The sequence below is a fragment of the Vespa velutina genome, chromosome 19 (assembly GCF_912470025.1).
Source record: "Vespa velutina chromosome 19, iVesVel2.1, whole genome shotgun sequence".
Taxonomy (NCBI): domain Eukaryota; kingdom Metazoa; phylum Arthropoda; class Insecta; order Hymenoptera; family Vespidae; genus Vespa; species Vespa velutina.
The window spans coordinates 2,986,531-3,008,841 of NC_062206.1; the positions used below are offsets into that span (position 1 = coordinate 2,986,531).

At 27.8% G+C, this 22,311-nt stretch overlaps 9 protein-coding genes across 24 annotated transcripts in view; 3 read left to right on the forward strand and 6 right to left on the reverse strand.

Annotated features, from left to right (window-relative positions):
* Positions 1-41: 41 nt before the first annotated feature.
* On the forward strand, positions 42-1,651 carry LOC124955919 (divergent protein kinase domain 2A-like). Of its 2 annotated transcripts, none has more exons than XM_047511062.1 (4): positions 42-663; positions 717-1,017; positions 1,105-1,235; positions 1,358-1,651. In XM_047511062.1, the coding sequence occupies exons 1-4, from the start codon at positions 61-63 to the stop codon at positions 1,580-1,582; spliced, it is 1,260 nt and encodes a 419-aa protein (XP_047367018.1). In that variant the 5' UTR covers positions 42-60; the 3' UTR covers positions 1,583-1,651. The 2 variants fall into 2 exon arrangements, with proteins under 2 accessions (XP_047367018.1, XP_047367019.1); XM_047511063.1 differs by having other exon boundaries at positions 1,186-1,235.
* On the reverse strand, positions 1,273-5,001 carry LOC124955917 (eukaryotic translation initiation factor 2-alpha kinase 1-like). 4 transcript variants are annotated; one of them, XM_047511057.1, is made up of 9 exons: positions 4,821-5,001; positions 4,477-4,612; positions 4,076-4,246; positions 3,824-3,980; positions 2,933-3,728; positions 2,668-2,844; positions 2,452-2,601; positions 2,203-2,340; positions 1,273-2,097 (listed from the first exon to the last, which is right to left on the reverse strand). In XM_047511057.1, exons 2-9 carry the CDS (start codon positions 4,544-4,546, stop codon positions 1,882-1,884), a joined length of 1,875 nt encoding a protein of 624 aa, XP_047367013.1. In that variant the 5' UTR covers positions 4,547-4,612; positions 4,821-5,001; the 3' UTR covers positions 1,273-1,881. The 4 variants fall into 4 exon arrangements, with proteins under 4 accessions (XP_047367013.1, XP_047367012.1, XP_047367014.1 ...); XM_047511058.1 differs by lacking the exon at positions 4,821-5,001 and having other exon boundaries at positions 1,276-2,097; positions 2,933-3,132; positions 3,259-3,728; positions 4,477-4,673; XM_047511056.1 differs by lacking the exon at positions 4,821-5,001 and having other exon boundaries at positions 4,477-4,674.
* A 2,454-nt stretch (positions 5,002-7,455) lies between these two features.
* On the reverse strand, positions 7,456-10,001 carry LOC124955643 (odorant receptor 67c-like). Its single transcript, XM_047510344.1, has 6 exons — positions 9,281-10,001; positions 8,531-8,937; positions 8,372-8,471; positions 8,120-8,221; positions 7,831-7,989; positions 7,456-7,716 (listed from the first exon to the last, which is right to left on the reverse strand). Exons 1-6 carry the CDS (start codon positions 9,569-9,571, stop codon positions 7,657-7,659), a joined length of 1,119 nt encoding a protein of 372 aa, XP_047366300.1. The 5' UTR covers positions 9,572-10,001; the 3' UTR covers positions 7,456-7,656.
* A 192-nt stretch (positions 10,002-10,193) lies between these two features.
* On the reverse strand, positions 10,194-12,478 carry LOC124955642 (odorant receptor Or2-like). Its single transcript, XM_047510343.1, has 7 exons — positions 12,296-12,478; positions 11,687-12,205; positions 11,204-11,610; positions 10,917-11,016; positions 10,747-10,848; positions 10,487-10,645; positions 10,194-10,330 (listed from the first exon to the last, which is right to left on the reverse strand). The coding sequence occupies exons 2-7, from the start codon at positions 11,978-11,980 to the stop codon at positions 10,256-10,258; spliced, it is 1,137 nt and encodes a 378-aa protein (XP_047366299.1). The 5' UTR covers positions 11,981-12,205; positions 12,296-12,478; the 3' UTR covers positions 10,194-10,255.
* An 84-nt stretch (positions 12,479-12,562) lies between these two features.
* LOC124955845 (odorant receptor 30a-like) lies at positions 12,563-14,231 on the reverse strand. Its single transcript, XM_047510865.1, has 6 exons — positions 13,929-14,231; positions 13,405-13,808; positions 13,156-13,255; positions 12,954-13,055; positions 12,710-12,868; positions 12,563-12,619 (listed from the first exon to the last, which is right to left on the reverse strand). The coding sequence occupies exons 1-6, from the start codon at positions 14,229-14,231 to the stop codon at positions 12,563-12,565; spliced, it is 1,125 nt and encodes a 374-aa protein (XP_047366821.1).
* A 738-nt stretch (positions 14,232-14,969) lies between these two features.
* Positions 14,970-17,095, forward strand: LOC124955875 (2-oxoglutarate and iron-dependent oxygenase JMJD4). 3 transcript variants are annotated; one of them, XM_047510949.1, is made up of 5 exons: positions 14,970-15,141; positions 15,223-15,590; positions 15,704-16,001; positions 16,123-16,357; positions 16,433-17,095. In XM_047510949.1, the coding sequence occupies exons 2-5, from the start codon at positions 15,344-15,346 to the stop codon at positions 16,868-16,870; spliced, it is 1,218 nt and encodes a 405-aa protein (XP_047366905.1). In that variant the 5' UTR covers positions 14,970-15,141; positions 15,223-15,343; the 3' UTR covers positions 16,871-17,095. The 3 variants fall into 3 exon arrangements, with proteins under 3 accessions (XP_047366905.1, XP_047366902.1, XP_047366903.1); XM_047510946.1 differs by having other exon boundaries at positions 14,975-15,141; positions 16,087-16,357; XM_047510947.1 differs by lacking the exon at positions 14,970-15,141 and having other exon boundaries at positions 15,180-15,590; positions 16,087-16,357.
* On the reverse strand, positions 15,177-20,256 carry LOC124955877 (H2.0-like homeobox protein). Of its 3 annotated transcripts, none has more exons than XM_047510957.1 (5): positions 19,286-19,772; positions 18,591-18,833; positions 17,563-17,753; positions 17,279-17,489; positions 15,177-16,347 (listed from the first exon to the last, which is right to left on the reverse strand). In XM_047510957.1, exons 1-4 carry the CDS (start codon positions 19,389-19,391, stop codon positions 17,289-17,291), a joined length of 741 nt encoding a protein of 246 aa, XP_047366913.1. In that variant the 5' UTR covers positions 19,392-19,772; the 3' UTR covers positions 15,177-16,347; positions 17,279-17,288. The 3 variants fall into 3 exon arrangements, with proteins under 3 accessions (XP_047366913.1, XP_047366912.1, XP_047366915.1); XM_047510956.1 differs by lacking the exon at positions 15,177-16,347 and adding an exon at positions 20,142-20,256 and having other exon boundaries at positions 17,055-17,489; positions 19,286-20,014; XM_047510959.1 differs by lacking the exon at positions 15,177-16,347 and having other exon boundaries at positions 17,055-17,489; positions 19,219-19,340.
* Positions 19,218-22,311, forward strand: part of LOC124955876 — a 47,961-nt gene continuing 44,867 nt past the window's right edge. For 3 of the 6 annotated variants that reach the window (XM_047510951.1, XM_047510950.1, XM_047510952.1), the window contains exons 1-2: positions 21,482-21,943; positions 22,046-22,305. In XM_047510951.1, coding sequence (XP_047366907.1) covers positions 21,865-21,943; positions 22,046-22,305 — 339 coding nt within the window. In that variant the 5' untranslated portion in view covers positions 21,482-21,864. Of the gene's footprint in view, positions 20,980-21,481; positions 21,944-22,045; positions 22,306-22,311 lie in introns of those variants that run through there. The other 3 variants (XM_047510953.1, XM_047510955.1, XM_047510954.1) reach the window with 3 other exon arrangements.
* LOC124955878 overlaps positions 20,165-22,311 on the reverse strand; it is a 4,959-nt gene continuing 2,812 nt past the window's right edge. The window contains exons 1-4 of one of the 3 annotated variants that reach the window (XR_007103016.1): positions 21,500-22,311; positions 20,792-21,072; positions 20,415-20,650; positions 20,165-20,286 (exon numbers count right to left, since the gene is read on the reverse strand). The exon at positions 21,500-22,311 is cut by the window's right edge and continues 2,812 nt beyond it. Coding sequence is in view for 2 of the 3 variants with exons in the window: in XM_047510961.1 (XP_047366917.1) it covers positions 20,510-20,650; positions 20,792-21,072; positions 21,500-21,656 (579 nt within the window). In the remaining variant the exon portion in view is untranslated. Of the gene's footprint in view, positions 20,287-20,414; positions 20,651-20,791; positions 21,073-21,499 lie in introns of those variants that run through there. The other 2 variants (XM_047510961.1, XM_047510960.1) reach the window with 2 other exon arrangements.

Consider the following 22,311-nt stretch of genomic DNA (forward strand, 5'->3'; position numbering starts at 1 on the left):
GTTTACTTGATCAGTTGCTGGTAAATTTAATTAAACATTTTGTTTGTATATAATGTTTCGATGATTTTATCATATTTATATAATATTATTAAATTTAAAAAATGCAGTCTTATTTTAATGATTGGTCTTTTCATTTTATACGTAAATATAAATATAAATATAAATCTATCCATAGAGAGATTATGTGAACTTCATAAATGTCCTGCGTGCTATGGCATTTCTGAATGTAATTATATTAAAAATATAAATATTACATTGGACGATATATTTTCTTTAATTAATTATTTATTTGGAGTAAAAAACGTTTTTATGGGAAAATATTTCGAAACCAAAGTTGTATTGAAAAAATTAGCACATACATCAGAATTGAAAGCATTTGATGAAATGCTTTGCGAAAATAAGAATTTACAATTTCTTTGTAAAAATGATTTGAAAATAAATAATCACAGTTCTCAAATTGATTTTTACGAACTAGTTAAAAGAAAATTAATCTCTAGTTTTACGCAAGATGATAATAGCCTTTTAAGGCTTTGTCCAAGTGATAGAAATATAGATATTCTTTTTCATAATTTATATGTTAAAAATAAAGAATTGGAATCAAATATTTTTTATATTAATTTGTGGACATTGGTGATGATTAATCCAGAACCACTTTTGCTTCAGGTAATATGGAGTATATGTTTAATTAAAAATATATAGTACTTTGTAGTTTTTAGATATTACCTGAAAGCAAAGGATGGCCAGTTCCAAAATATTTAGGCTCTTGTGGAAGAATTATTGTTGAAGAATATGTAGGATTGCCAATTGTAACTTATTATGATGCACCTTGGATTTATAGAGCAAAGATAATTTCAAGTCTTTTAAATGCTGCATATATGTTTACGTTTAAGAATAAAGATTTCGGATTTTATTTGACTGATATTTCTATAGATAACATAGCAATTAATTCAGATGGCATTGCCAAATTTATTGATTTAGAAAATATTATTGTTGTTGATAAAAATATATTGGACAAAGGTAGTATATATAAATTTTCATTTTATAGAGTGATATTTTTCTTAAATAATTCTCTTTGTTAGATTCATAATTCCATATATATTTTAGATAAATCTGCAACATGGTATAAAATACAAGAGAATACGATTGATATTAATTGCTTAAATTGTTTTCCCTTCTCTTCTATAGATATATGTAATCATCAATTAAGTGATCACAATTATTATGCTATTTGTCGGGTATGTTTATAAGTAATTATTTTCTAGATAATTTTACTGATTCAAAAATTTATTACAATAATACAATAGAAATACATAGGTGTATAGTAAATTTTTAAATATTACTATTTATTACTTTATAGATCTTATTGTCACCAAAAACCAGTGATACTTTAATTCCTGGTGGCTTTTTACATGACATACCCAATAATATTTTACAACAATATCCAGATTTGGAACATTTAATAAAGCAATGTGCTGTTTATGATCAATTACAGAATCGAATTAATAAAGGACAACATCTTAAATTATTGTTAGATACTATCATAGAAAAAAATAATAAAATAGAAGTATATAATTTTATATAAGTACAATTAAAGAATTTTATATTTTTAAGAATATTTATATTTTATTAAATAAAAATAATAATTTCTGCATTATGTATTTTTATTATATCCTTATCAATGTACTCTTTTTAATTATTGAATACAGTAATAGAAAGACATTAAAAAAATGTAATATATAAAATAAATATATGTTCTAATTATCTATTGTACAAACGTATTATCTGATGTACAAACGTTCGTTCATTCTATTTTACATAAATACTATCATTTATTTTCATATAAAATTTTATTAATCACATACATATTAATTATAATAGCTTTTATTGGTTTTCTGATGAAGGTTCGGATTTAGTAATAAATGCCTGCAGCATAGTGATTTTTTCTTGTAATTCTCTTATTGTATTATCTTTTTTGATAATATCATGTTTTAATTGTGCTATTACTACATCTTTATCTTCAGTTACATTTTGTAATAGTTCATCTGTCGATGGTCTTTTATTAGGATCTTCTTGTATTAATTGGCAAATTATATGAGCCTATACAATTGTACTGCATTATTTATAAAGATAGGAACATATATATATATATATATATAAAATATAATTTTAATTTATTTGAAGGATTTCAAATGTAGAACTTACCCATTTTGGATAAATTTTAATTAATGATACTGGTAATTGATCTTTTTTCAATTCATCAATAATACAACAAAGTTCCATTTGTGTTTTTGTATAAATTAATAGCTCTAACAGAACAATTCCTATACTGTATATGTCACTCTGAGAGCACAAAAACAGATGAAAAAATAATTATAATTTACATATTTCATATTTATTTAATTGTACATAAGATCTATCATAAATATATTTCTCTTCATTTGATTATTATACCTTTGGATTGCATTTTCCTTTCAATTGTTCAGGTGCTGCATACATATGTGTACCAAATACAGAATCATGATCTTTTCTTTGCAAAGGGCAAGCTAAACCAAAATCCCCTAATTGGATTTGAAAATGTGCTGTTATGAATATATTGCTTGGCTATAATTCAGAGAAAAGTAATATTTTAATATCTTCTTATTTGATGCATTAGTACGTTCATTTTACCTTTATATCATGATGTACCATTCCAAGAGAATGTATATGATCTACACCTTGAAGAATTTGTGTAAATATTGTAGTAATTGTCTGTTGTGAACTAGAATCATCTCGTTCCTTTAACCACTGTTGTAACGTTTTATCACAAAGTGCCATTTGAATATATAAAGTTGCATAACAAGGGTCCTAAAATAAAATAATTTAAGTAAAATTTTTATAAAATTTAATATATTATTATACAAACATATGTTTAGTATTACTTAATAATACTAACCACTCGTGATTTATATTGATAAATTTGATTGTTAATATCACTACTAGATTCATCATTTAAGTCACTAATTATATAATTGGCATTACTTTTTGAATAATCATTATTACTTTTACTGTTATTACTATCATTTCTAAATGATACAATATCTGAAGTATCTTCTGTACTGGTTGTTGAACTACTTCGTTCGATTATTCTTTGTCCTATAATATTAGTCAATGAATTGAGTTCAAGAAATCTTTCATTAATAATATCGTGACTTATTATATAACCACCTGCACTTCCACTCACATGTTTTTGAGCATTGTTCTCTATGTGAAAATACATACCAGTTTTGTAAAATACTTCTTTATCGGATTTTAACGATATATCTTGTCCGCAGTTTTCTTTACTGTTGCTACTATTAGAAATCAATTGACTATTGTTATTAAAATTATTATTTTTACATGATTGATGAGATATATTTCTTCTTGCTCTATGTTTTGAAAAATGACTCTTGCTTCGTTCATTCTCTACATTTGGTAAACTTGGAACAGTGGTTGTTACTAATGTAGGCTCTATCCAAGCAGTCTTATAAGCAACTATATTCATATGATTTAATTTAGCAAGACTTTTGACTTCTTCAAGGTGTTGCTTTATGGTACTCACATGTCCAGATTGTACAATTATTTTTTTCACTGCATATTCAATACCATCCAGACGATGTAATGCTTTGTATACATTACCAAATCCACCACCGCCAATAAAACTTATTTCATGAAATTCTCTACGATAGCGTGACCATTCAGCCATCAGACAACTATATCATAAAGTTTGATAATTAATATTAATAATTTTATTGTACTGTGCAACACATTTAGCTTTAAAAAAATTAAAAAATGAATGCTGATTTACCTAGGAACATTCAAAGGATGTTCACTGCCGGTAGCAGTGCGTGCAAGTGCAACTAATCTGTATAATGCATGTTGAAATTGACCTCTAATACCTTCCAATTCCATTGAATTATAAGAAGTATCAATTAGTCCTATTTCATGAAGTCTATCACATATCTCTGCAAAATCAAATATAATTATATCATAAATTATAAAGCATTTTTATAATATTCTTTTCATATTATTTATTTCATAGAATATTTTTATAAATTACTAAAATAAAGTTTATTCCTTCGAACAGTATCGCCTTCAAACATTGTACATATCTGTTTAATTAGTGATTCAATTAGAAGACTGATAGAAGAAGTAGCTGCAGGAATAATTTGTTCATTGTTTTGAGTTTCAGATCTGCTGTCCCATCGAATTGTCGTCTTGGTATTATTACCTATTATAAAATTTTCTTCATTTTATAATCAATTTATACATTAAATTAAATGTATTAGATAAAATTAAAAGAAAAATTATTAACATTTCTTCAAGTATAAACTAAAAATAAAGACAACAAAATATCTAGAAATTCATTAACTGAAATTATTAATATAAAAGTTAATTCGAAGAATATTATTCTACGAAAGATTTAAAAATGAGCGGGCTAATGGAGGTTAAGTTATTTACCTCTGTCAAATTTTGTTATGGTCATTAAATTTGACCAGGGATTATTATCCGGCACTGCTTTACGTTCCATATTTTAATCAGGGATAAATATTTCTTCAAAAAATATTTATTTTACGTTTTATTAAACGATTACATTCTGGAACAATAAAATTGCAATGCATTATCTAGAACTTTACAAGAGTTGTTGGCCCGCCAATAATGATTTTATTTAAATTCACTATTGTCACATACACGAAATCATTATTATCAATTGCCTTCGTTATAAGTTCAGCATAATATTACGATCAATTGTTAACATAATAAATATTGATAAATAATATAATCACATAATAACAAAATCATACCAATAAATAATATTAAACATATTGGTTCCTTTATTGTACTTCCAATGAATTTTTCTTATTAGTCAATTGCAGCACAATTGCAGCCATTAATTCCCCAAAATAGGCGATCTATCTTCTTGATAACTTTTCTTTTTATAAGCGATACATTACTTTTTTCTGTTTATCTTAGAATAAGATACTTTTTTCTGTTTATCTAAGAATATTATGATATATATATATATATATATATATATATATATATATATGCATATTTACAGGTTTAATTCTTTCAAGATGGATGGAAAGTGTTAGTTACATTTGGATAAACTTTGTACAGTCATTATTTCAGAATGCATAGTCATTACCTAATTTAAAATACATAAAAAAATTTAGAATACAATTACAAGAATGACAGCGCTTGGAAATGATCTGTGTATATCATTATTATGTTATCTTCAGAATATACACTGATGAATACACAATGCTGAAACATTATGAAAAGCATCTCAACAATTAGAAATAACCTATATAATTATAAAATATAAATATTTATAAGAATATTACTTTAAGAATTAATTTAGATGTAAAGTTAATTGTACATTTTCTTGAAGCATTTTCTAATAATAAATATTTGTATTATATTATACATTGGTTATACATAACATAATACTACTGTAAGTTATATTACATTTTATATGATGAAATGTGCAAAATTTATAAATATGTCAAGGATTTTTTTAAACTAGTAATTTTATTTTGAGATCACTTTTTTGTGAACACAAACAGTAGATTCACCAAAGTACATCAAAACCCTTAGGTCTGTATTCAAGATAAAATTGCTAATATACAAGAGTTCCTCATGTAATAGTATAGAATGTAACCAATATCAAATTGTATTAAAATATAGAGATATGTATATAATAAAAACGTTTTCACGTTAATTTTACAAAAAAAGGTAGTGTTAAAAGTAAATTAAATTAAGATCAATATTATTTATTTACTTCCTAATTCGTACCAACTTCTAATTTCCCCTACATTTCTACTAGAAATGTGAAGTATGATATTCCCACAAGCATGTCTATGTAATAAGATCAGATGACGTGCGATTCTAATAAATTATATTCTCCTGATCAAAAATCCAAATTACAGGGACCGCAAAAATTTTTCCCGTAAAACTGGATTTGTAACAGAATCATATGACTTGCGAAGAGGTAGCACGTTCTCGTATGCCACCTCCTGGTAAGTCATATTCTCCTGATGAAAAATCCAACTTACAGGGACCGCGAAAAATTTCCCCCGTAAAACTGGATTTGTAACAGGATCACATGACGCTCGAAGAGGTGGCACGCGAGAGCCGTGCTACCTCCTGGTAAGTTATATTCTCCTGATCAAAAATCCAAATTACAGGGACCGCGAAAATTTTTTCCCATAAAACTGGATTGGTAACAGGATCATATGACTTGCGGAGAGGTAGCACGTTTTCGCGTACTACCTTTTGCTATGTTATAATGTCTTATTTAGAAATTCAAATTATAGAAAGCGTGGAAATTTTTCATGCAAATCTTGATTTATAACAAGATCACGGGCCTGGCAAAGATATGGCACATGGAATCGTGCCGTCTATTACAAGTAAGTTATATTTTTTTGTTAAAAAATCCTCTGTGAAAATGTTTAGTGCACATTTGAATTTTTTTAAGTTCATCACATGACAGGCAAGAATGTTGATTGGGGAGTCACTTCCTGAAATTTATATTAGTATATCCTGTTATAAGTTTCAAATTATGGAGAGAATGCGAATATTATTTCCCGAAAGCCTGGATTTGTAACAAAATCATAGTGATTTGCGGGAAAGTAGCTGTAGTAGAGAAGTTAGCACATAAAAACGATTATTAAGTAAAGAAATTTTTCTGTTTAGTTGGTAAGATTCGTAACCGTAATTGTCGATGGAATTCGTACGCAAGTGTTATGTCACTGTATCCAATGTCTTCCTTTTGTTAATGAAGTTTAAAACTTCTATTTGTGTTAAACTTTTCTTATTTTCGAAAATTCTTTTCTTGTCGTATTTATTTTATCTCTCATGTATCTTATCTACTCTTGTTATTTTAGTTTTAAATTATTCACATTCTTGTTTATTTTATTCGTATTTTTGTTATTTTCGTTTTCTTTAAATAATATATAGAAAGTACATTGTATTCGATAATTATGCAGATATTTGCTATGTCGTATAAAGTACATTTTATTACATTAAAGTATAATGCAATACAAAATAAAATATAAATAGTATATAATATAATGTAATATAATATATAATATTGAGTTGATCGGAAACTTCGTGCCGATTTTGTTTTTAATTAATTAAAAATCGGTATGAATTTTTCGGACAACCCATTACAATATTTTATATTTTACAATAATGTTATGTAATTTTATATAATACAAAATACATTTTATTAGATATGTATTATTTCTTTAAGTACAAAATGTTTTAATGTTCTAAAAATTCTTAAATATATGTTTATAAAAATGTCTATAGAAAATACCTAATAAAATAATTAATCTTAACGTAATTAATATAATTACGTTTTTACTAATATATTAGTAAAAAACTGATTTTCTTAACACTCTTAGCGTTATCTAGTATAAGGTATGATAATAAATTAAGAAAATAGGAATTTTTAATATTTAATGAACAATAGTTTCTCTTTTTATTCAACTAACACCACTATTGTTACATGTTCTTATTGTAATTCGAGAATTTTTGCGATAGCATTTCACGAAGAGAATTTATGGCTGCAGTAATCTCATTTTCTTTTTATTTTCTTATTTCATCTTAAAAAATTCATAATACGATTCCATATTATTCTTTTCCAAGTACTGCTCTCAATGTAGTGAAATAAGAGAAAGATGAAGTTAAGTACTGAAAATACATCCAACATATATTAATATTTTTATTGTTATTAACTTTTCTATACACATTTGTTATACAATAATTAAAAAGAGAAAAGATTTTAATTATAAATTGTATATTTACTGTAGCATAATATTCAAGACACAATGATATTTTCAGTTTTCCAATATCAATTGTTTCAAATTTTTGCGATCTGATGATACACAGCACAAGATTTCTTCTTACACGAGGATTACATTTCAACCAGTTCGAATTATATACATCCCAGGAGATATTACTGCTCTAGACAAAATAATACGAAGTTCTATGATAAATATAACCACATACACATTAAATTTGTATGTACATATATATATATATATATATATATATATATATATATATATATATATATATGCTGGAAAAAGCTTACTGTATTTATTAAATTATCTGCGGGCCAAGCAGAAATCAGAAGTTCTGTACTGGCCACACATACAATGAAGACATATTGAATCTTCACTGCCATTGGTTGTTGCTATTGTTAAGAAAAAAAAGTAATTATAATATATATATATATATTTTTTTTTTTTTGTAATATTAGTTTTTTTATAATAAAATAATACGTATATGATAGGTAATAAAATATAATATAATAAAAATATTATATTACTGCTCTTTAGCTTACATCGACGATATTTAAACCAGCAAAGATAGTACCTATTGTAGTTGTTAGTACGATAATTAAAATCAAATGCAAAATAACATTTTTAGTCTCAGATGCATACCTGAAAGATGATCAGGACTTTTTCCTTAAGCAATACAATGTCATGTTTGCGTTTATTACCTGAGTATTTCCTGATGTTTGTTTAAGCAAAAATTCAATTCTTCCACATTTCTAAATTCTCTGATATCCTTTGATAAAACTTCGAATTTAGCACCGATATACCAGAGAAGAGCAGCAAGTAGACAATCAATACACATGCCAGTCGAGGCCTGTAAACCTGCTAAGGTTTGATGAAGAAAGATTATTTCACGAATTGGTGAATAATTCACAGAAAAAGGATATTTAGCATTAGTCGGAAATCTTTGGGACGTGTATAGTGGACTACAGATAATGACGATTGCTGTTAAATAACATAAAGTCGTGTAAAGTGTGTGAATGTATTTGCATTTATCTATGTATCTTTCAAATACAGCTTTTTCTCGACTAGTTTTAATTTTGCAAGAGTTCTCAAAGTCGAAGAGCAAAGACTGAAAAAGGAAAAAAAAAATTATATAATTAGAAAATTTTTAATGAATTAGTGATTATATAAGTGGTACAATAAGTCATACATATTTTCTTTTTTTTTCTGTTTTTCTTTTTAAATATTTCAAGTTTGAATTACATATTCAACAAATATTCTTTTATAACGAGACATGAAGATAGAAAAATATTAAATATATATTTAAAAATTATAATTGATTATGTAATTAAATAAGTTTAGAATAATAATAGCACATGTCTTTTAAGATTTCAATTGACTTAGGCCACTTTTATAGTCATCAGCTTTATTAATAAGAAGACATACGACAAAAATTGATTATGATAACTTACTTGTAATCGAGAACGTTCAAGACGGCAGAGTATCATTTTAAAAGTGATTTGTATGACAGCACAAGACAAACAGATCGACTTGGTCATACCAATGGAATCATTACGATTCTCATAAATAGCATTTATCAATGGAAATAAAAGGAATAGAGTGTTGATAAAAAGGATGTACCAAGAGAGTTCAAATAAAATGATATGAGAACGTTTTGCCTTTGGTGAAGGTGGCCAACAGGCAGATAAGATAACACTGGCTTTTAAAAAGAGAATAGCCCTTTCTGCAGGTATTTTAAACATCGTTTAAAACTCTTCTTGATATAACGTTTGTATTAATACTACTTCGTTTCTCTCATGATACTTCCTTCTGTGAAGGGAAATGGTTCATTAATAATCTTCAGACGAGTAGATTGAAAGACTGACTGACCGATACGTTAACTCCTCCTTTGAATAAATCATAATTTCTTTCTAACGTTCCACATTCAATCATTTGCTTTGAAATTATATCTTTCAATGATAATAAGTAAGTACATACGTTAGGTGTACATTTGTATTGATTTTTTTACTTTAAGTACAGACTATCGTCCATCATGAAATATTATTTTACTTTATATGGAAGAAAAGAAAAAAGGGTTGAACCTTCATCGAGTTTCCCTTTACATCGAGTAAAATGTATTTGTTAGAGAGCGAATGGAACGTAAGAAAGACATATTAAAAAGAAACACTTCTGTGTGTATTGAAGAAAAATTATTGGATTATATACGATGTGTTTTAATTTATATATAACGTAAGTACTTATATTTAAAAATACGTAAGAAAAATATTGCTTTCTTCATTATTCATGATATTACTGTGTACAATTTTTTTTCTATTATGATAATAAATAATATTTTATTGAATTATTATATATATATTGCTATAATGATTGATGTAATATCAAATATTATTTCTATGGTGAAAAACTTTCATAAGAGAAAATTTCTTTTATGATATTCCTGTGTCACTATCACTGAGCATAGCTCGTAACGCGGTGAAGTACGAAAACGATGTTGATAAAAACTGAAATTATATATAACATATTAAAAATCATTTTGTACTAATTCTATATATGCCTATACAATATTTGACAAATTATTGATATATATATATATATATTTTTTTTTTAATATTATACACATTAAATATTTCATTCTTTTCTTATTTAAATGTTCATACCGATGCATAATATTGTAAGGATAATGGTGGAAGTACGCTTCCTATACGAACGCTTTCGGCTTTCTGCGATCTCAAAATACATTGTAACAATGTTTTCCTCGTTTTTGGTTTAACTAATAACCAATTTGAATAATAAACACCCCAGGAAATATTCGAACTCTGAAAGAAAATGAAACAAAATATTTTACATTATTTTAAATATTATATATATATAAATATATATGCGTGTAAGTAAATAATATAATAAATAAGTAAAATACCATGGTAATTAGATTGTCTGCTGGCCAAGCACAAATAAAAAGTTCAGCACTTGCACTAATTACTATAACAACGTATTGAATCTTAACGATTAATGATTGTTTCTGTCATTAAGAACATTTTAAAAATTAGTTGATATATAAGTAAAATTATAAAAATTGGAATTACTTACACTGACGATATTTAAACCACCAAAAATAATGACTACGTTCGTCGTTGTGACGATAGTTAGGATCAAATACTTCACTACATATTTTACTTGCTTTGTATATCTAAAACGATTCTATTCTTAAAATTACGTTAATATAAATATTATTTATGTTATTTACTAGGTTGACAAAAAAATGTTTGTCAACTTAGCACATAATTAATTTAAATAATGACTTCTCAAATTGTTATTTTCATTTACTTAAAAAATAGATAGAATTTTTTAATAGACCTGATCATTCGTTTAATTACCTAATAATATCTTGATGTTTTTTTAAGCAAGTATTTAATTCATTCTCATTTTTAATTCTTTTCAATTTTTCTGCTAAAATCTCATACTTAGCACCAACATACCAAAGAAGAAGAGCAACTTGACAATCGATAGTCAAACCAGCAGAAGCTTGGAATCCAACTAAAGTTTGATGTAGAAAAATGATTTCTTTTATGGGATGACGTTCTGTCTGAAAGGGATATTTCGCATCAGTAGGAAAATTCTGATTAGTATATAAAGGACCACAAACGATGATGACAGCAGTCAAATAACAGCCCATTGTATAAGTTACATGTACAAATTTGCATCTTTCAACAGTTCGTTGAAGTATCGATCTTTCTTGATCGTCAGCATTATTGCAAAAATTGTCCATTTCAAAGAACAATCCCTAAAACAAAATTACTAAGAAATCAAAATACAAGCTATGTATAGGATTTAATTAAAAATTCATATTCATTTCGTACTTGAAATTGAGTACGTTGAAGCCGACAGAATATCATCTTGAGAAGAACTTGAACAACAGCACAAAATAAGCAAATAGATTTGCTCATGACGACGTAATTATCTCGTAAAACATAAAGTGCATTTAACAATGGAAATAAAAGAAACAATCCACTCGCAAAAAGTGCGTACCATGAGAAATCAAAAATAAGTATTCGAAATTTCGTTGCTGTTGGTGATGGTGGCCAAGATGAAGCCAATCCAACGCTGAGCTTTGTAAAGAGAAAAGCTGCTTCTGGCGACGCCTTCAATAACATTGCGATTCAAATAAAAACCTTTAGTGATATGAGAAAAGGGATCTGTACTATTAAAAAGTCACGAATTACTCTTATATTCTTCCTTTCTTTTTTTTCCTCTTCTTTTTGTAAGAACCTCTTTCTATTCGATTAAAAATTCTTATCAGCTGATAGTCTAATCTATTCCTCTAGTTAGGTATATATTTTCAATAAATAGCATTTCCTACTGTTGGCCTCCTCCACAAGCTAGGAAAGGGTTTATATCGATTAATAAGTTAAAACTACGTCTGTTGAGAGTACTATGTAATCAACGTGTCGTTAGTTCTATACAATTACCCATTGCGAAAGAGGGTACTTTTATATGGAAGTAATGTATCGTTTGATTCAACGTATCAATATAAGTACATACTTGTTTCTTTCTTTCAGTTTATGGATATGTACGTATGTATTACAAGTCTAGTCTGCAGTGTGTAAGATATCTTCGGAATAAAATGATCTGAAGTTATGTGAAGGAAACTACAAACAAATTGATAAAATGGACGAAGAGAGAAAAAAAAGTAAGTATAATTACGTTTTAACAATGAGACAAGAAAAAGTCAAATTTTATTCTTCTATCATTTGTCTCATTGTCATGAAATAAGATGAAATTGTGTAAAAGAACTGTAAAGGAAAAAAATAGATAGATATATTCAATTAAAATTTTCAAATGAATTTTTCCTAAATAAATAATATTTAAATATTGTCCCTTACATTTGCATAATATTCGAGAGTTAAATTGGGAAGTAGACCACCCATTGAAATCAAAATTGGTTTTTGACTTCTTACTATTATAATGCGTACGTCGGTTGCCATGTTGGAAGTATCTTCGAACCATTTTGAATTATATGCCGATGTCGCGAGTTTCATACTCTAAAAAAATGATTTATAATTATTATTAGTTATACACAAGAGATAAATTTATAACAATATATAGAAATAAAAAAAATTTTTATACCGTTTCTTTTAAATCATCAGCAGGTAAAGCTGTAACATATAATCTTTGATAGCTAGCAATCATCATGCAAATAAACTGTAGCTCTATGTTTATTGGTTCATGCTGTAAGACCAATGTTTATTCATACCGACCAATTAATTATCTTGCTGATTAATTAATACAAACAAAATTAAGATATTTTTATAAGTTTTATATAACGCACGTGTAGGAGCGAGAATGTCGCACCAATTGCAGTTGCGCCCATCGTCACGTTCGTTTTGAATAATAACATTTCAATAACTTTTTGTGTTTCGGATATGAAACTAAAAAGAGAGAGAGAGAGAGAGAGAGAGAGAGAGAGAGAGAGAGAGAGAGAGAGAGAGAGAGAGAGAGTAAGAGAGAGAGAGAGTAAGAGAGAGATTAGAATTAAAAATTATGACCACAAAATAAATGTATTATAATTTGTACTTGCTTTAATATCTTCTGATGTTCCTTAGCGCAATTTTTTATTTTATATTTGTCCGTAGCATTTTCAAGTTTCAATCCTAAAATTTCTAATTTAGTAGCAGAGTACCACATCAACATTGCAATCATAAAATCCACACAAACGCATAATGCAGTTTGAAAGAGAACAATTACGTCCAAAAGATATATCGGAATTCTAATGAATAATGATGTTACATCAAATGGAAACATAGCATCGCCAGGGACATCATTTTCCCCAAAGAATGGAGTAAAAGAAAATGCAATGGCCGCTAGAACATTTGATGCCGCCATTGTTGTGGAGATCGATGAATGATCTATATATTTTTGCATGATGGCTTCCTCCTCGATATTGCAATTATTAATAAATTCTTTCACTTCTTCCATGAGTTTCTGTTCAAGAATTGCATTTTATACATTTTATAAGAAATTATTTTATATTTAAATATAAAATATATTTAATGAAATAAATCAAATAATATTGAAATATAATGAAACAAAGATTTTCATTACCTGTAAATTAGTTCTTCTGAATCTGCATAAAATTAAAGCAAGTATAACGTCTATGAGAGTAGCTGTTTCACATAAAGGTTTCATTAAAGTAGCAACGTCCTTTTCATTTATATGATAATAATCGGCATAAAATAAAGTCAATAATATTAGAAATGCATTTAATACTCCTAAAATCCAACCAACATCACGTAAGATCATTTCAAAACGTCCTGCTTTCTGAGATCCTGGCCAAGTACTGGTAAAATTTCCGGTTAAATTTAATAAACGTAGCATTTGATTTGGTTTGATACGAAGTAGTATCATAATTGAAAATTTTTCAATAACTATCAAAGGAACGATACTATTGAAACGAAACTACACTAAGAACGTTGCAAAATTATTAACTTTAATATATGTGTACGGTTATTTAGATCGATAAGTTATTAATTATTACCAACCGATAAATGTAATTATCTTTAATTTTCGCTACGTATCGCTACGATCAAAAGATACTTATTTAATTATAATAGACATTCTCTCGCGTGACTTTCTCTCCTAGTATAAATTAATGCTAACTCTATTCGCGTATGGTGTCTATACCATCGTTATTATTTAATACGTAATATTCTAGAGTTCAAAAACATTGTCTGAAAATTGATAGTTTTAGTAATTATCTAATGATAAATTTTTCACGATAATTTGCAATACACTTTGCAAGAAATTTACTTTAAAATCTATTTCCAGTATAGAGATAATTATTAGATAGATCGGTATATACCATTGATCGATAATCTTCTTAATTAAAAGGTAGAAACGTATATGTCTCATTGTTAATTCAATCTCTTTGAAAGATGGTGTAAAGCAAGCTATGTTGCATTTTTAAAATTACCGCTTTTCAGAAATTTCATTAACAGAGGGCAGTAATGTCAACGATTCTCATGCCGTCTATTGACGAATCATGTCTGATCGAACGTTTTCTTTACTCGTATAAATTTTGCTATTTTCTTATCGTGCTTATATATATATATATATATATATATATATATATATATATATATACATATATATATGTATATATATAAACATATATCTGTTAAAAAATCGAACTTTTGGCGCGTCGTACATCGTGTGCCCAAAATGTCTCTTCACTCGTCCTTGTCGTTGACTGTGTGGGTATTGAAAATTATTGTTTCGAAGAATAAGTGGTCCTTGTGTTTGGGTATTGTTTCTTAACGTATGCATCGTATTATAATCCATATAAAAGTTTTATTTATTCTACGAATATTTTATACATTTTTCATTATATTTTCTTTAGGTGTATTCTTCTTCACATGTATGAACGCGCGCGCGCGCGCGCGCGTGTGTGTGTTTGTGTGTGCCTACGTGTTTTGTGTGTATTATAATATTTAATTAATAATATTAAATGGACGAGTGAAATGTACATTATGTTAAAAGTAATCGAAATAACGAAGAACGATATACCGTCCAATGCTAAACATCTTCCAGCGATTGAATCGGTGAGACGAGTGAATCATAAATTGACATATAATGAATTTTTTCACACGTTTCTTATTGACAACGAACCATGTATTATCGATAACGCGATCACCGAAAGTTGGCCATGTAGACAACAGTGGGTATTAAAAGACGCGCCAAATTTTGAATTACTCGGTAGACTATTCGGTGAGCGCTGGATGTTACAATGGAATTAAAATTATATATATATAAATATATATGTATATATATTTTTTCTATTTTATTTAATTTTTCCTAAATTATTTTTTAATATTTTACAGGTCAATGTTTGGTACCTATATCCGATTGTAAAAGAAGATATTACAATTCGCAACTTAAAAACGATATGAATATGCAAGAATATTTGGATTATTGGATTAAATATAGAAACAATGATTATACAAACGATATGCCACTTTTGTATCTGAAAGATTGGCACTGTGCAAAAATATTTCCTGATTTAATTTATTATGAAGTACCCCATTATTTTGCATCCGATTGGTTGAACGAATATTACATTGCTAAGCCAGAATTAGAGGATGATTATATGTTTGTTTATATGGGACCAAAAGGAACATGGTAAATAAAATAATATACTTAATTTTGTATATATCATTTGTAAGATTATATGTTTTTTTTTTGTTTTGTTTACTTTATCTTACAGGACCCCATTGCATGCTGATGTATTTTTTTCATATAGTTGGTCTGCCAATATCGTTGGTAGAAAACGTTGGTTACTTTTTCCACCAAAAGAAGAAAATAAATTTCGTGATTCATATGGTCAATTGGTATACGATGTACTTTCTGAGGATCTTAAGGATCATTCTAAATATAAAGAGTACGATAGTCAAAATTTAAAATGTTTCGACGTAATACAAGAAGCTGGAGAGATTATGTTTATTCCATCGGGATGGCATCATCAAGTCTGGAATTTGGTAAGTACCTTTTAATATGCAAATTAAATATTATTTCAAAGACTATTTTAAAATAAGCCAAGTGTCGTTCAATAGGAAGATACTATTTCTGTGAATCATAATTGGATCAATGGATGTAATATATATACCATATGGCTGAGTTTGAAACAACAATTATCTTCTGTTATGAAAGAAGTGGAAGATTGTAAAGATATGGTTAATTGGGTTGAACATTGTCAATTAATGTTGAAAGTTTCCCATGGAATGAATTATATACAATTCTATTCTTTTATATCTTTTATCGCAACTAAACGTTTAGATTTTATTACAAAAGGAATAAGGGTTAATTCCTTCCGGAAATATGAATTTGGAATTAATCATTGTTCCTTTGATCTTACCATGTTAAAAACTGTTTTGGAAGATTTTATTATCGAAACTAAGGAGAAATCAATTTATAGTTTGATATCTGCAGACGACCAACCGATCAATTTATTAGAAAAAATCAATTCTGTACTTCGAGATGAAGATAAGTAATATCATTTTATATGAAGAACGATTTACTGTGATTTTACCGATTGATATCATCGATATCGATTATCGTGACATCTAGCGATAAGATTTTTGAATTAATTTTAAAAGTGTGCCCCTGAGGATAGATAACACTTTTCACTCGCGTGTAAAAAGCACATCGATCTGTAAATACTTTTAATTAGATATAAAAAAAAAAAGAGGGTTGCAATAAAATTTTATTTTTTCAAATTTTTTCCAACGTTCATTTATACCTAATTCTTTTTCTCTTTTAATCCAATTATTTAATAGTTTAAATTATCTATCTGTGATCGTGTTAAATTAATGATAAAAATATACATCCTTGATAATAGTTAAGGGTAAAATGATCAAGAAAAATTTTAGGAAAATTTCAATTCGATCCTAAAAATAAACCTGTCAATTATTATACGTCCACTTGTATCTCAATATCTTCTTCATCTTCGGAAACAATAGTTTTTCCTTCGACATTTTTCGTCGAGTCTTCTAACATTTTCTGAGGAATCTCTTTTTGAGTCGAATCTGGATCAGCGATCGATGAATTATTATTTTCTCCTTGCTTGGTATGTCGCCATTTCATTCGCCGATTTTGAAACCAAACTTTTACCTGAGAATAGATTTATTGAAAGATACATACTTTGACATTTTTCAAATTATTTATAATAATTAAAATAAAATACTTGAGCGTCGGTGAGTCCTAAAGTAGCAGCCAATTGTCTTCTATCGGGTTTTGTGATATATTTTTGTAAAGAGAATCTCCTTTCAAGACCTTTCCTTTGTAAAGAACTAAACACAGCTCTGGACCATGATCGTTTTCTTCTCGTATTAGTTTCCATGGTATTACCAAGATTGGAAGATGCCGTCGTTGTCACTGAAACGATACAAATTTAATAATACAAATTATCATTAAAATTCTATTTTCGTTCTTATAACTTTTTCTTGAAAATGAATCTTGATAAAGTTTACAAATCACGATTGGTTTACTAGTATAGAAGAGAAAAGTATGCAACATCTGTAGAAATTTACACATTGCTCTTGAAATATCCAATGCTGATAGATATTTTTAAGATCGCAATTCTATTCTCGGATTTGTAATGGCATTCTACGAAAAATTTACATCAAATTTTTTCCCGCCAAAAATATTTTTTTTTTTCTTCAAAACTATAACATAAAAGTGTAAAGATATATTGTTTAAATCTACTTAGGATGTTTTAAAATATCTTTTCATCCTCTCCGTGATCCGAACAAAAGGAAGAAAGAAAGATAGAGAGAGAGAGAGAGTGAGAGAGAAAGAGAGATAGAAAGAGATAGATAGAGAGAGAGAGAGAGAGAAAGAGAGAGAGAGAGAGAGAAAGAGAAGTGGCTGCAGAAAAGCATCGATGCCACCGAGAGCTTTAACTAAGCGTAGAAAGACACGCGGCGAAACCGCTGTTTATACGGCTTGTAAACGCACGGTGCCACTTAAGATGTCGTTTAAACACAGACAGGAAACACGAGAATACATTGGCGCATAAATATTTTGCCCTACTTGCTTCCTTGCTCCTTGCTATTCGAAAGCCAAAACGGTTGCCCATATGGTAACATTTGTTAATGACGTAATCCTGATCTGATGTGCTCTTCTATATTTCTTAGAAGATAATGATGAAAAGATAATAACAAAGCTAGAAAATAATAATGACAATAATAATAATTATTTTATTTCTTTCACCTCTTGAAATTGCTCGGACAGCAGCTGGTCGATACAAATTTCCAAAATTATCTGTATTATTTCTTTGATAATTAATCATCGCTTGAGTTTCCATCGGAGTTTGTCTAAAGGGAAAACTGGAACAGGTACGTAGATCGCAACTTGTACAGCTTCCGGGACAAGGACATGCTACCGTAGAAAATTGAACTGCTAATGGTCTTAATACATCTTGCGATGGAATCATCGATGTTGGACTTGGACGTACTATTTTGGATATTATGCAGAAGAATAAATTAATATATATATACATATATATATATATATATATATATATATATATATATATATTAATTGTATACATTTTATTATATATATATATATATATATATATATATATATATATATATATTAATTATATAATTTAATTATATATATATATATATTAATTATATTTTTAAATTATAATTATAGATTTTTATCTAATTATAAATTTTATATATATATATATATATATATATATATATATATATATATAAATTGAATGATAATAATATCTAATTACAAATATTATAATAATACATATCTATAATTATTCATTTAATTTAAAAGTATAATATATATATATATACATCCACACACACATACTCACACATATATATATATATATATATGTATATATACACGTCCAATGATTAGATCATGATTTTTGCCCTCACCTGTTCTCTTCGAAGAGAATTCATTAGATAAAATTCGTTCAACACCAAATTTTAAAATTTTCGGACGATTAACTTTTTCCAAAACATTTGTATTTTCACCGTTCATCGTTCTTGAATAAAACTATAATTTTACTACGTTGACAATAGATGATATATTTTTTCCATCACTGTTTGATACACAATTTAACAATGACAGAAGTTATATGAATATGAACATGTTAAATGTTAATCACGCACGACGGAATGATCACTGAGAAAATGCATAAGGGAATCTAACGTTTTGCTTTACTTAGCTTTGCCTTCCCAGAGAAGCCAGATTTTAGAGGAGAGTTAAAAATTCGAGTCAGCTTGGTACAATTTCGTCTTTCTCATTGGTTCACGAAAGTGATGTAGGCGTGGCTGGTTTGAAGACTCCTTCTTCCTCCTTCGAAGATGATGATGATGATGATGGTGATAATCTCTCTCTCTCTCTTTCTCTCTTTCTCTCTCTCTTTTTTTTTCTCTCTCTCTCTCTCTCTCTCTCTCCAATGATTGTTACAAATTGATCCAACTTTATTCTTAATTACTAATTCGATCTTTCAATATAAATCGATCGTAAAATATTTATTATCAGTATTGTTTAAAAATAATTAAATACATTAATAGAATATATTTGAAATAATTCGCAATGAATTCACTTTTTGCTTTGATATTTTAAGAAAGCTTTTTATAATGATCGGCTACCGATTTCTACGGTATGAAAAAATATTAATGTATTAAAAAGAAAGACAGAAAGAAAAAAAAAAAAGAAATAAAAAAAAAAAAAAAAGAAAAAAAAAATTAAAGAAAGAAAATGTTAGAGAGACGTCTATGATACCTCCGGTGGTAGCCATATGGTTATCTTTCTACGTGGGCCTTTAGAGTATACAGTCACTTAGGTGTTTATTTGAAGAGCCATGTTTGAAGCAGCCTCTACCCACACGCCAAGAATATTCTTCGGGATATGTACACATCGTGGTCCTCTATTCGATTTTATTAGGTTTTAGGATTTTCGAGGATCCACCGGATTTGTGATAATCAAAGCTTCGATTGAGTCGATTCGAGCCAATCGACGCTTTTATAGTGAAGAGCTGATGTATCTAACTATTACCTTTGATTCTGTCTAATCTATGTCTAATATTATATCTTTTTCTTCAGATTGAAATATTCATTGAAATATATATGATTTTTTTTATATGAAATTTGTTAATGTTCGAAACGTGCATAAGTACGAGATAGCATAATCATTCCTTGATAAAGTTTATCCGTTTGAAAATTATTTTCCATTGGATCCAAAACGAGAAGATTCCTTTTAGGTCGTTGATACTTCTGTAAATTCTGTAAATTCTACGAAAAAGATGAGAGAATCAGAATTTATGGTGTCTAGAGGAGAAGAAAGAGAGAGAGAGAAAGAGAGAGAGAAAGAGAGAGAGAGGGGGAGATATATATATATATATAAACAATAAAATAATACGATCGTGGATTTACCGAAAAAACGATGACGTTCCCATTGCCAGTTGAGTTTGTATTTCGCCTAATAGCTGTAATGATTAAAGTTAAGAGATAACCACCGAAAGCCAGGAAGGAAAGTGCAGTGACAGCTAATTGAAAGATTTTGGAAATCTTCGTATCTTTGCCCTTTTCTTCATAATAATCGCTTCCATGACGTCTTATTGGTAATTTATTGTTTCTTTTTAATGGCAAGGCTATTGGTAATGTTGATTTTATTCGTCCTTCAGGCTCCTCATACTTCTCAATCATCGATGTTTCTGTAATAGTTCATTTATTTTGTCAGAGTGTATTTTTAAAAATGTTTTATTGTGTTTATCTTAATTGAATTTTGTGGAATATAGATATTGGATATAAATTTACATAGTTGCTTGTTTTCAATGAAAAGTATTTTTAGCGATCTTGTTATATATTCTTGTTTATTTTATTTTCTGTATGTAATCAAAATGTCGTTGAGAAAAGAAATTTGATTAGTATTCAAATGAAGTAATAATTTTGAGTTTAAAATTGTATTGCAATGAGAATGAATTTTATTTAATATAACGCAACGTAATTATATATATTATAATGATCTGAACAAATGGTTTTTTTTTTTTTTTTTTTTTTTTTTTTTTTTTTTTTATTGAAATATTAAGAAAATAAACAAAAAAAAATTCTATTTGTTTTTTTTTTTTTTTTTATACCGACCTAATATTGGCGCAATCGATGACTTGATTTTAATCAGCTTATCCAAAGGTAACTCGCTCAAACTTTCAATTTCTTCCTGATAAATATCCACAAAATTTCCTGTTTCGAATTTCCATAAAATAACTAGGAAGAAAATAAAAATTCTTTGAGAATTCATCGCGTTCGGTCGTCAAACTAGAACTGTAACCGAGTTTTTCTTTAGCATCCTATTGTCGTCGGAATTGTTATGTGCTGTTAGTTTTTTTTAATGCTTGACTGACAGAGCGAAAAGTGCGTCAATTAAAATATAATTACATGGACACCCGTTGCATAGAAAAAAAATTGATTCTTTTAGTCAGTCTTGAAATATTCTTTGTCGTGTTAAAATGCCCTCGGTCAAAGTGATCCTACAATTCGTCCTCATTTTAATATTCTTTGACACGTTTATCTTCGGAAGAGCAGATGGTAACAATTCTTCATAATTTTTTATATTCAATAAGTATTAAATAAAAAAAAAAAAAAAAAAAAAAAAAAGAAAAAAAAATATTATTTCTATCTTAATCACAGGGATGTTCGATAAGATAAAAACTGGTTTTCGTTACGCGAACGATTACTTGAAAATCGTCAAGGATGTTGCCAATCTTGTATCTCAAAGTTTAAATCCTGAAAAGGAAGAATCTTCTAAACGTGGAGATCGCGGAGGGGATGATAAAAATCAAGATTTTGGTCCAACCAACGTAATCTCAGCGTTCTTCAGATTACTCGGTCTTGATTCACAAAAGATCGCAGCTATTGCAGTGAACAGCGTTATTTTTCTTGCACAAATGGTAAGT

Excerpts from the sequence above, each read along its gene's own strand:
- LOC124955919 (XM_047511062.1), top strand. The coding sequence starts at position 61 with ATGATTTTATCATATTTATATAATATTATTAAATTTAAAAAATGCAGT. Across the intron at positions 1,018-1,104 it reads TAAAAATATATTGGACAAAG|ATAAATCTGCAACATGGTAT; the intron begins GTAGTATATATA and ends TATATATTTTAG. Across the intron at positions 1,236-1,357 it reads ATTATTATGCTATTTGTCGG|ATCTTATTGTCACCAAAAAC; the intron begins GTATGTTTATAA and ends ATTACTTTATAG.
- LOC124955917 (XM_047511057.1), bottom strand. The coding sequence starts at position 4,546 with ATGGAACGTAAAGCAGTGCCGGATAATAATCCCTGGTCAAATTTAATG. Across the intron at positions 4,247-4,476 it reads CATAACAAAATTTGACAGAG|GTAATAATACCAAGACGACA; the intron begins GTAAATAACTTA and ends ATTTTATAATAG. Across the intron at positions 3,981-4,075 it reads AAGGAATAAACTTTATTTTA|AGATATGTGATAGACTTCAT; the intron begins GTAATTTATAAA and ends TTGATTTTGCAG.
- LOC124955643 (XM_047510344.1), bottom strand. The coding sequence starts at position 9,571 with ATGTTTAAAATACCTGCAGAAAGGGCTATTCTCTTTTTAAAAGCCAGT. Across the intron at positions 8,472-8,530 it reads AAACATCAGGAAATACTCAG|GTATGCATCTGAGACTAAAA; the intron begins GTAATAAACGCA and ends ATCATCTTTCAG. Across the intron at positions 8,222-8,371 it reads CTGGTTTAAATATCGTCGAT|CAACAACCAATGGCAGTGAA; the intron begins GTAAGCTAAAGA and ends TCTTAACAATAG.
- LOC124955642 (XM_047510343.1), bottom strand. The coding sequence starts at position 11,980 with ATGTTATTGAAGGCGTCGCCAGAAGCAGCTTTTCTCTTTACAAAGCTC. Across the intron at positions 11,611-11,686 it reads TTCAACGTACTCAATTTCAA|GGATTGTTCTTTGAAATGGA; the intron begins GTACGAAATGAA and ends ATTTTGTTTTAG. Across the intron at positions 11,017-11,203 it reads AAACATCAAGATATTATTAG|ATATACAAAGCAAGTAAAAT; the intron begins GTAATTAAACGA and ends GAATCGTTTTAG.
- LOC124955845 (XM_047510865.1), bottom strand. The coding sequence starts at position 14,231 with ATGATACTACTTCGTATCAAACCAAATCAAATGCTACGTTTATTAAAT. Across the intron at positions 13,809-13,928 it reads TCAGAAGAACTAATTTACAG|AAACTCATGGAAGAAGTGAA; the intron begins GTAATGAAAATC and ends ATTCTTGAACAG. Across the intron at positions 12,620-12,709 it reads CTCTCGAATATTATGCAAAT|TTCTTTTACACAATTTCATC; the intron begins GTAAGGGACAAT and ends TTTCCTTTACAG.
- LOC124955875 (XM_047510946.1), top strand. The coding sequence starts at position 15,344 with ATGTACATTATGTTAAAAGTAATCGAAATAACGAAGAACGATATACCG. Across the intron at positions 15,591-15,703 it reads ATTACTCGGTAGACTATTCG|GTCAATGTTTGGTACCTATA; the intron begins GTGAGCGCTGGA and ends AATATTTTACAG. Across the intron at positions 16,358-16,432 it reads ATCATCAAGTCTGGAATTTG|GAAGATACTATTTCTGTGAA; the intron begins GTAAGTACCTTT and ends GTCGTTCAATAG.
- LOC124955877 (XM_047510957.1), bottom strand. The coding sequence starts at position 19,391 with ATGAACGGTGAAAATACAAATGTTTTGGAAAAAGTTAATCGTCCGAAA. Across the intron at positions 18,834-19,285 it reads ATTCTCTTCGAAGAGAACAG|TACGTCCAAGTCCAACATCG; the intron begins GTGAGGGCAAAA and ends TATCCAAAATAG. Across the intron at positions 17,490-17,562 it reads TAGGACTCACCGACGCTCAA|GTAAAAGTTTGGTTTCAAAA; the intron begins GTATTTTATTTT and ends ATCTATTCTCAG.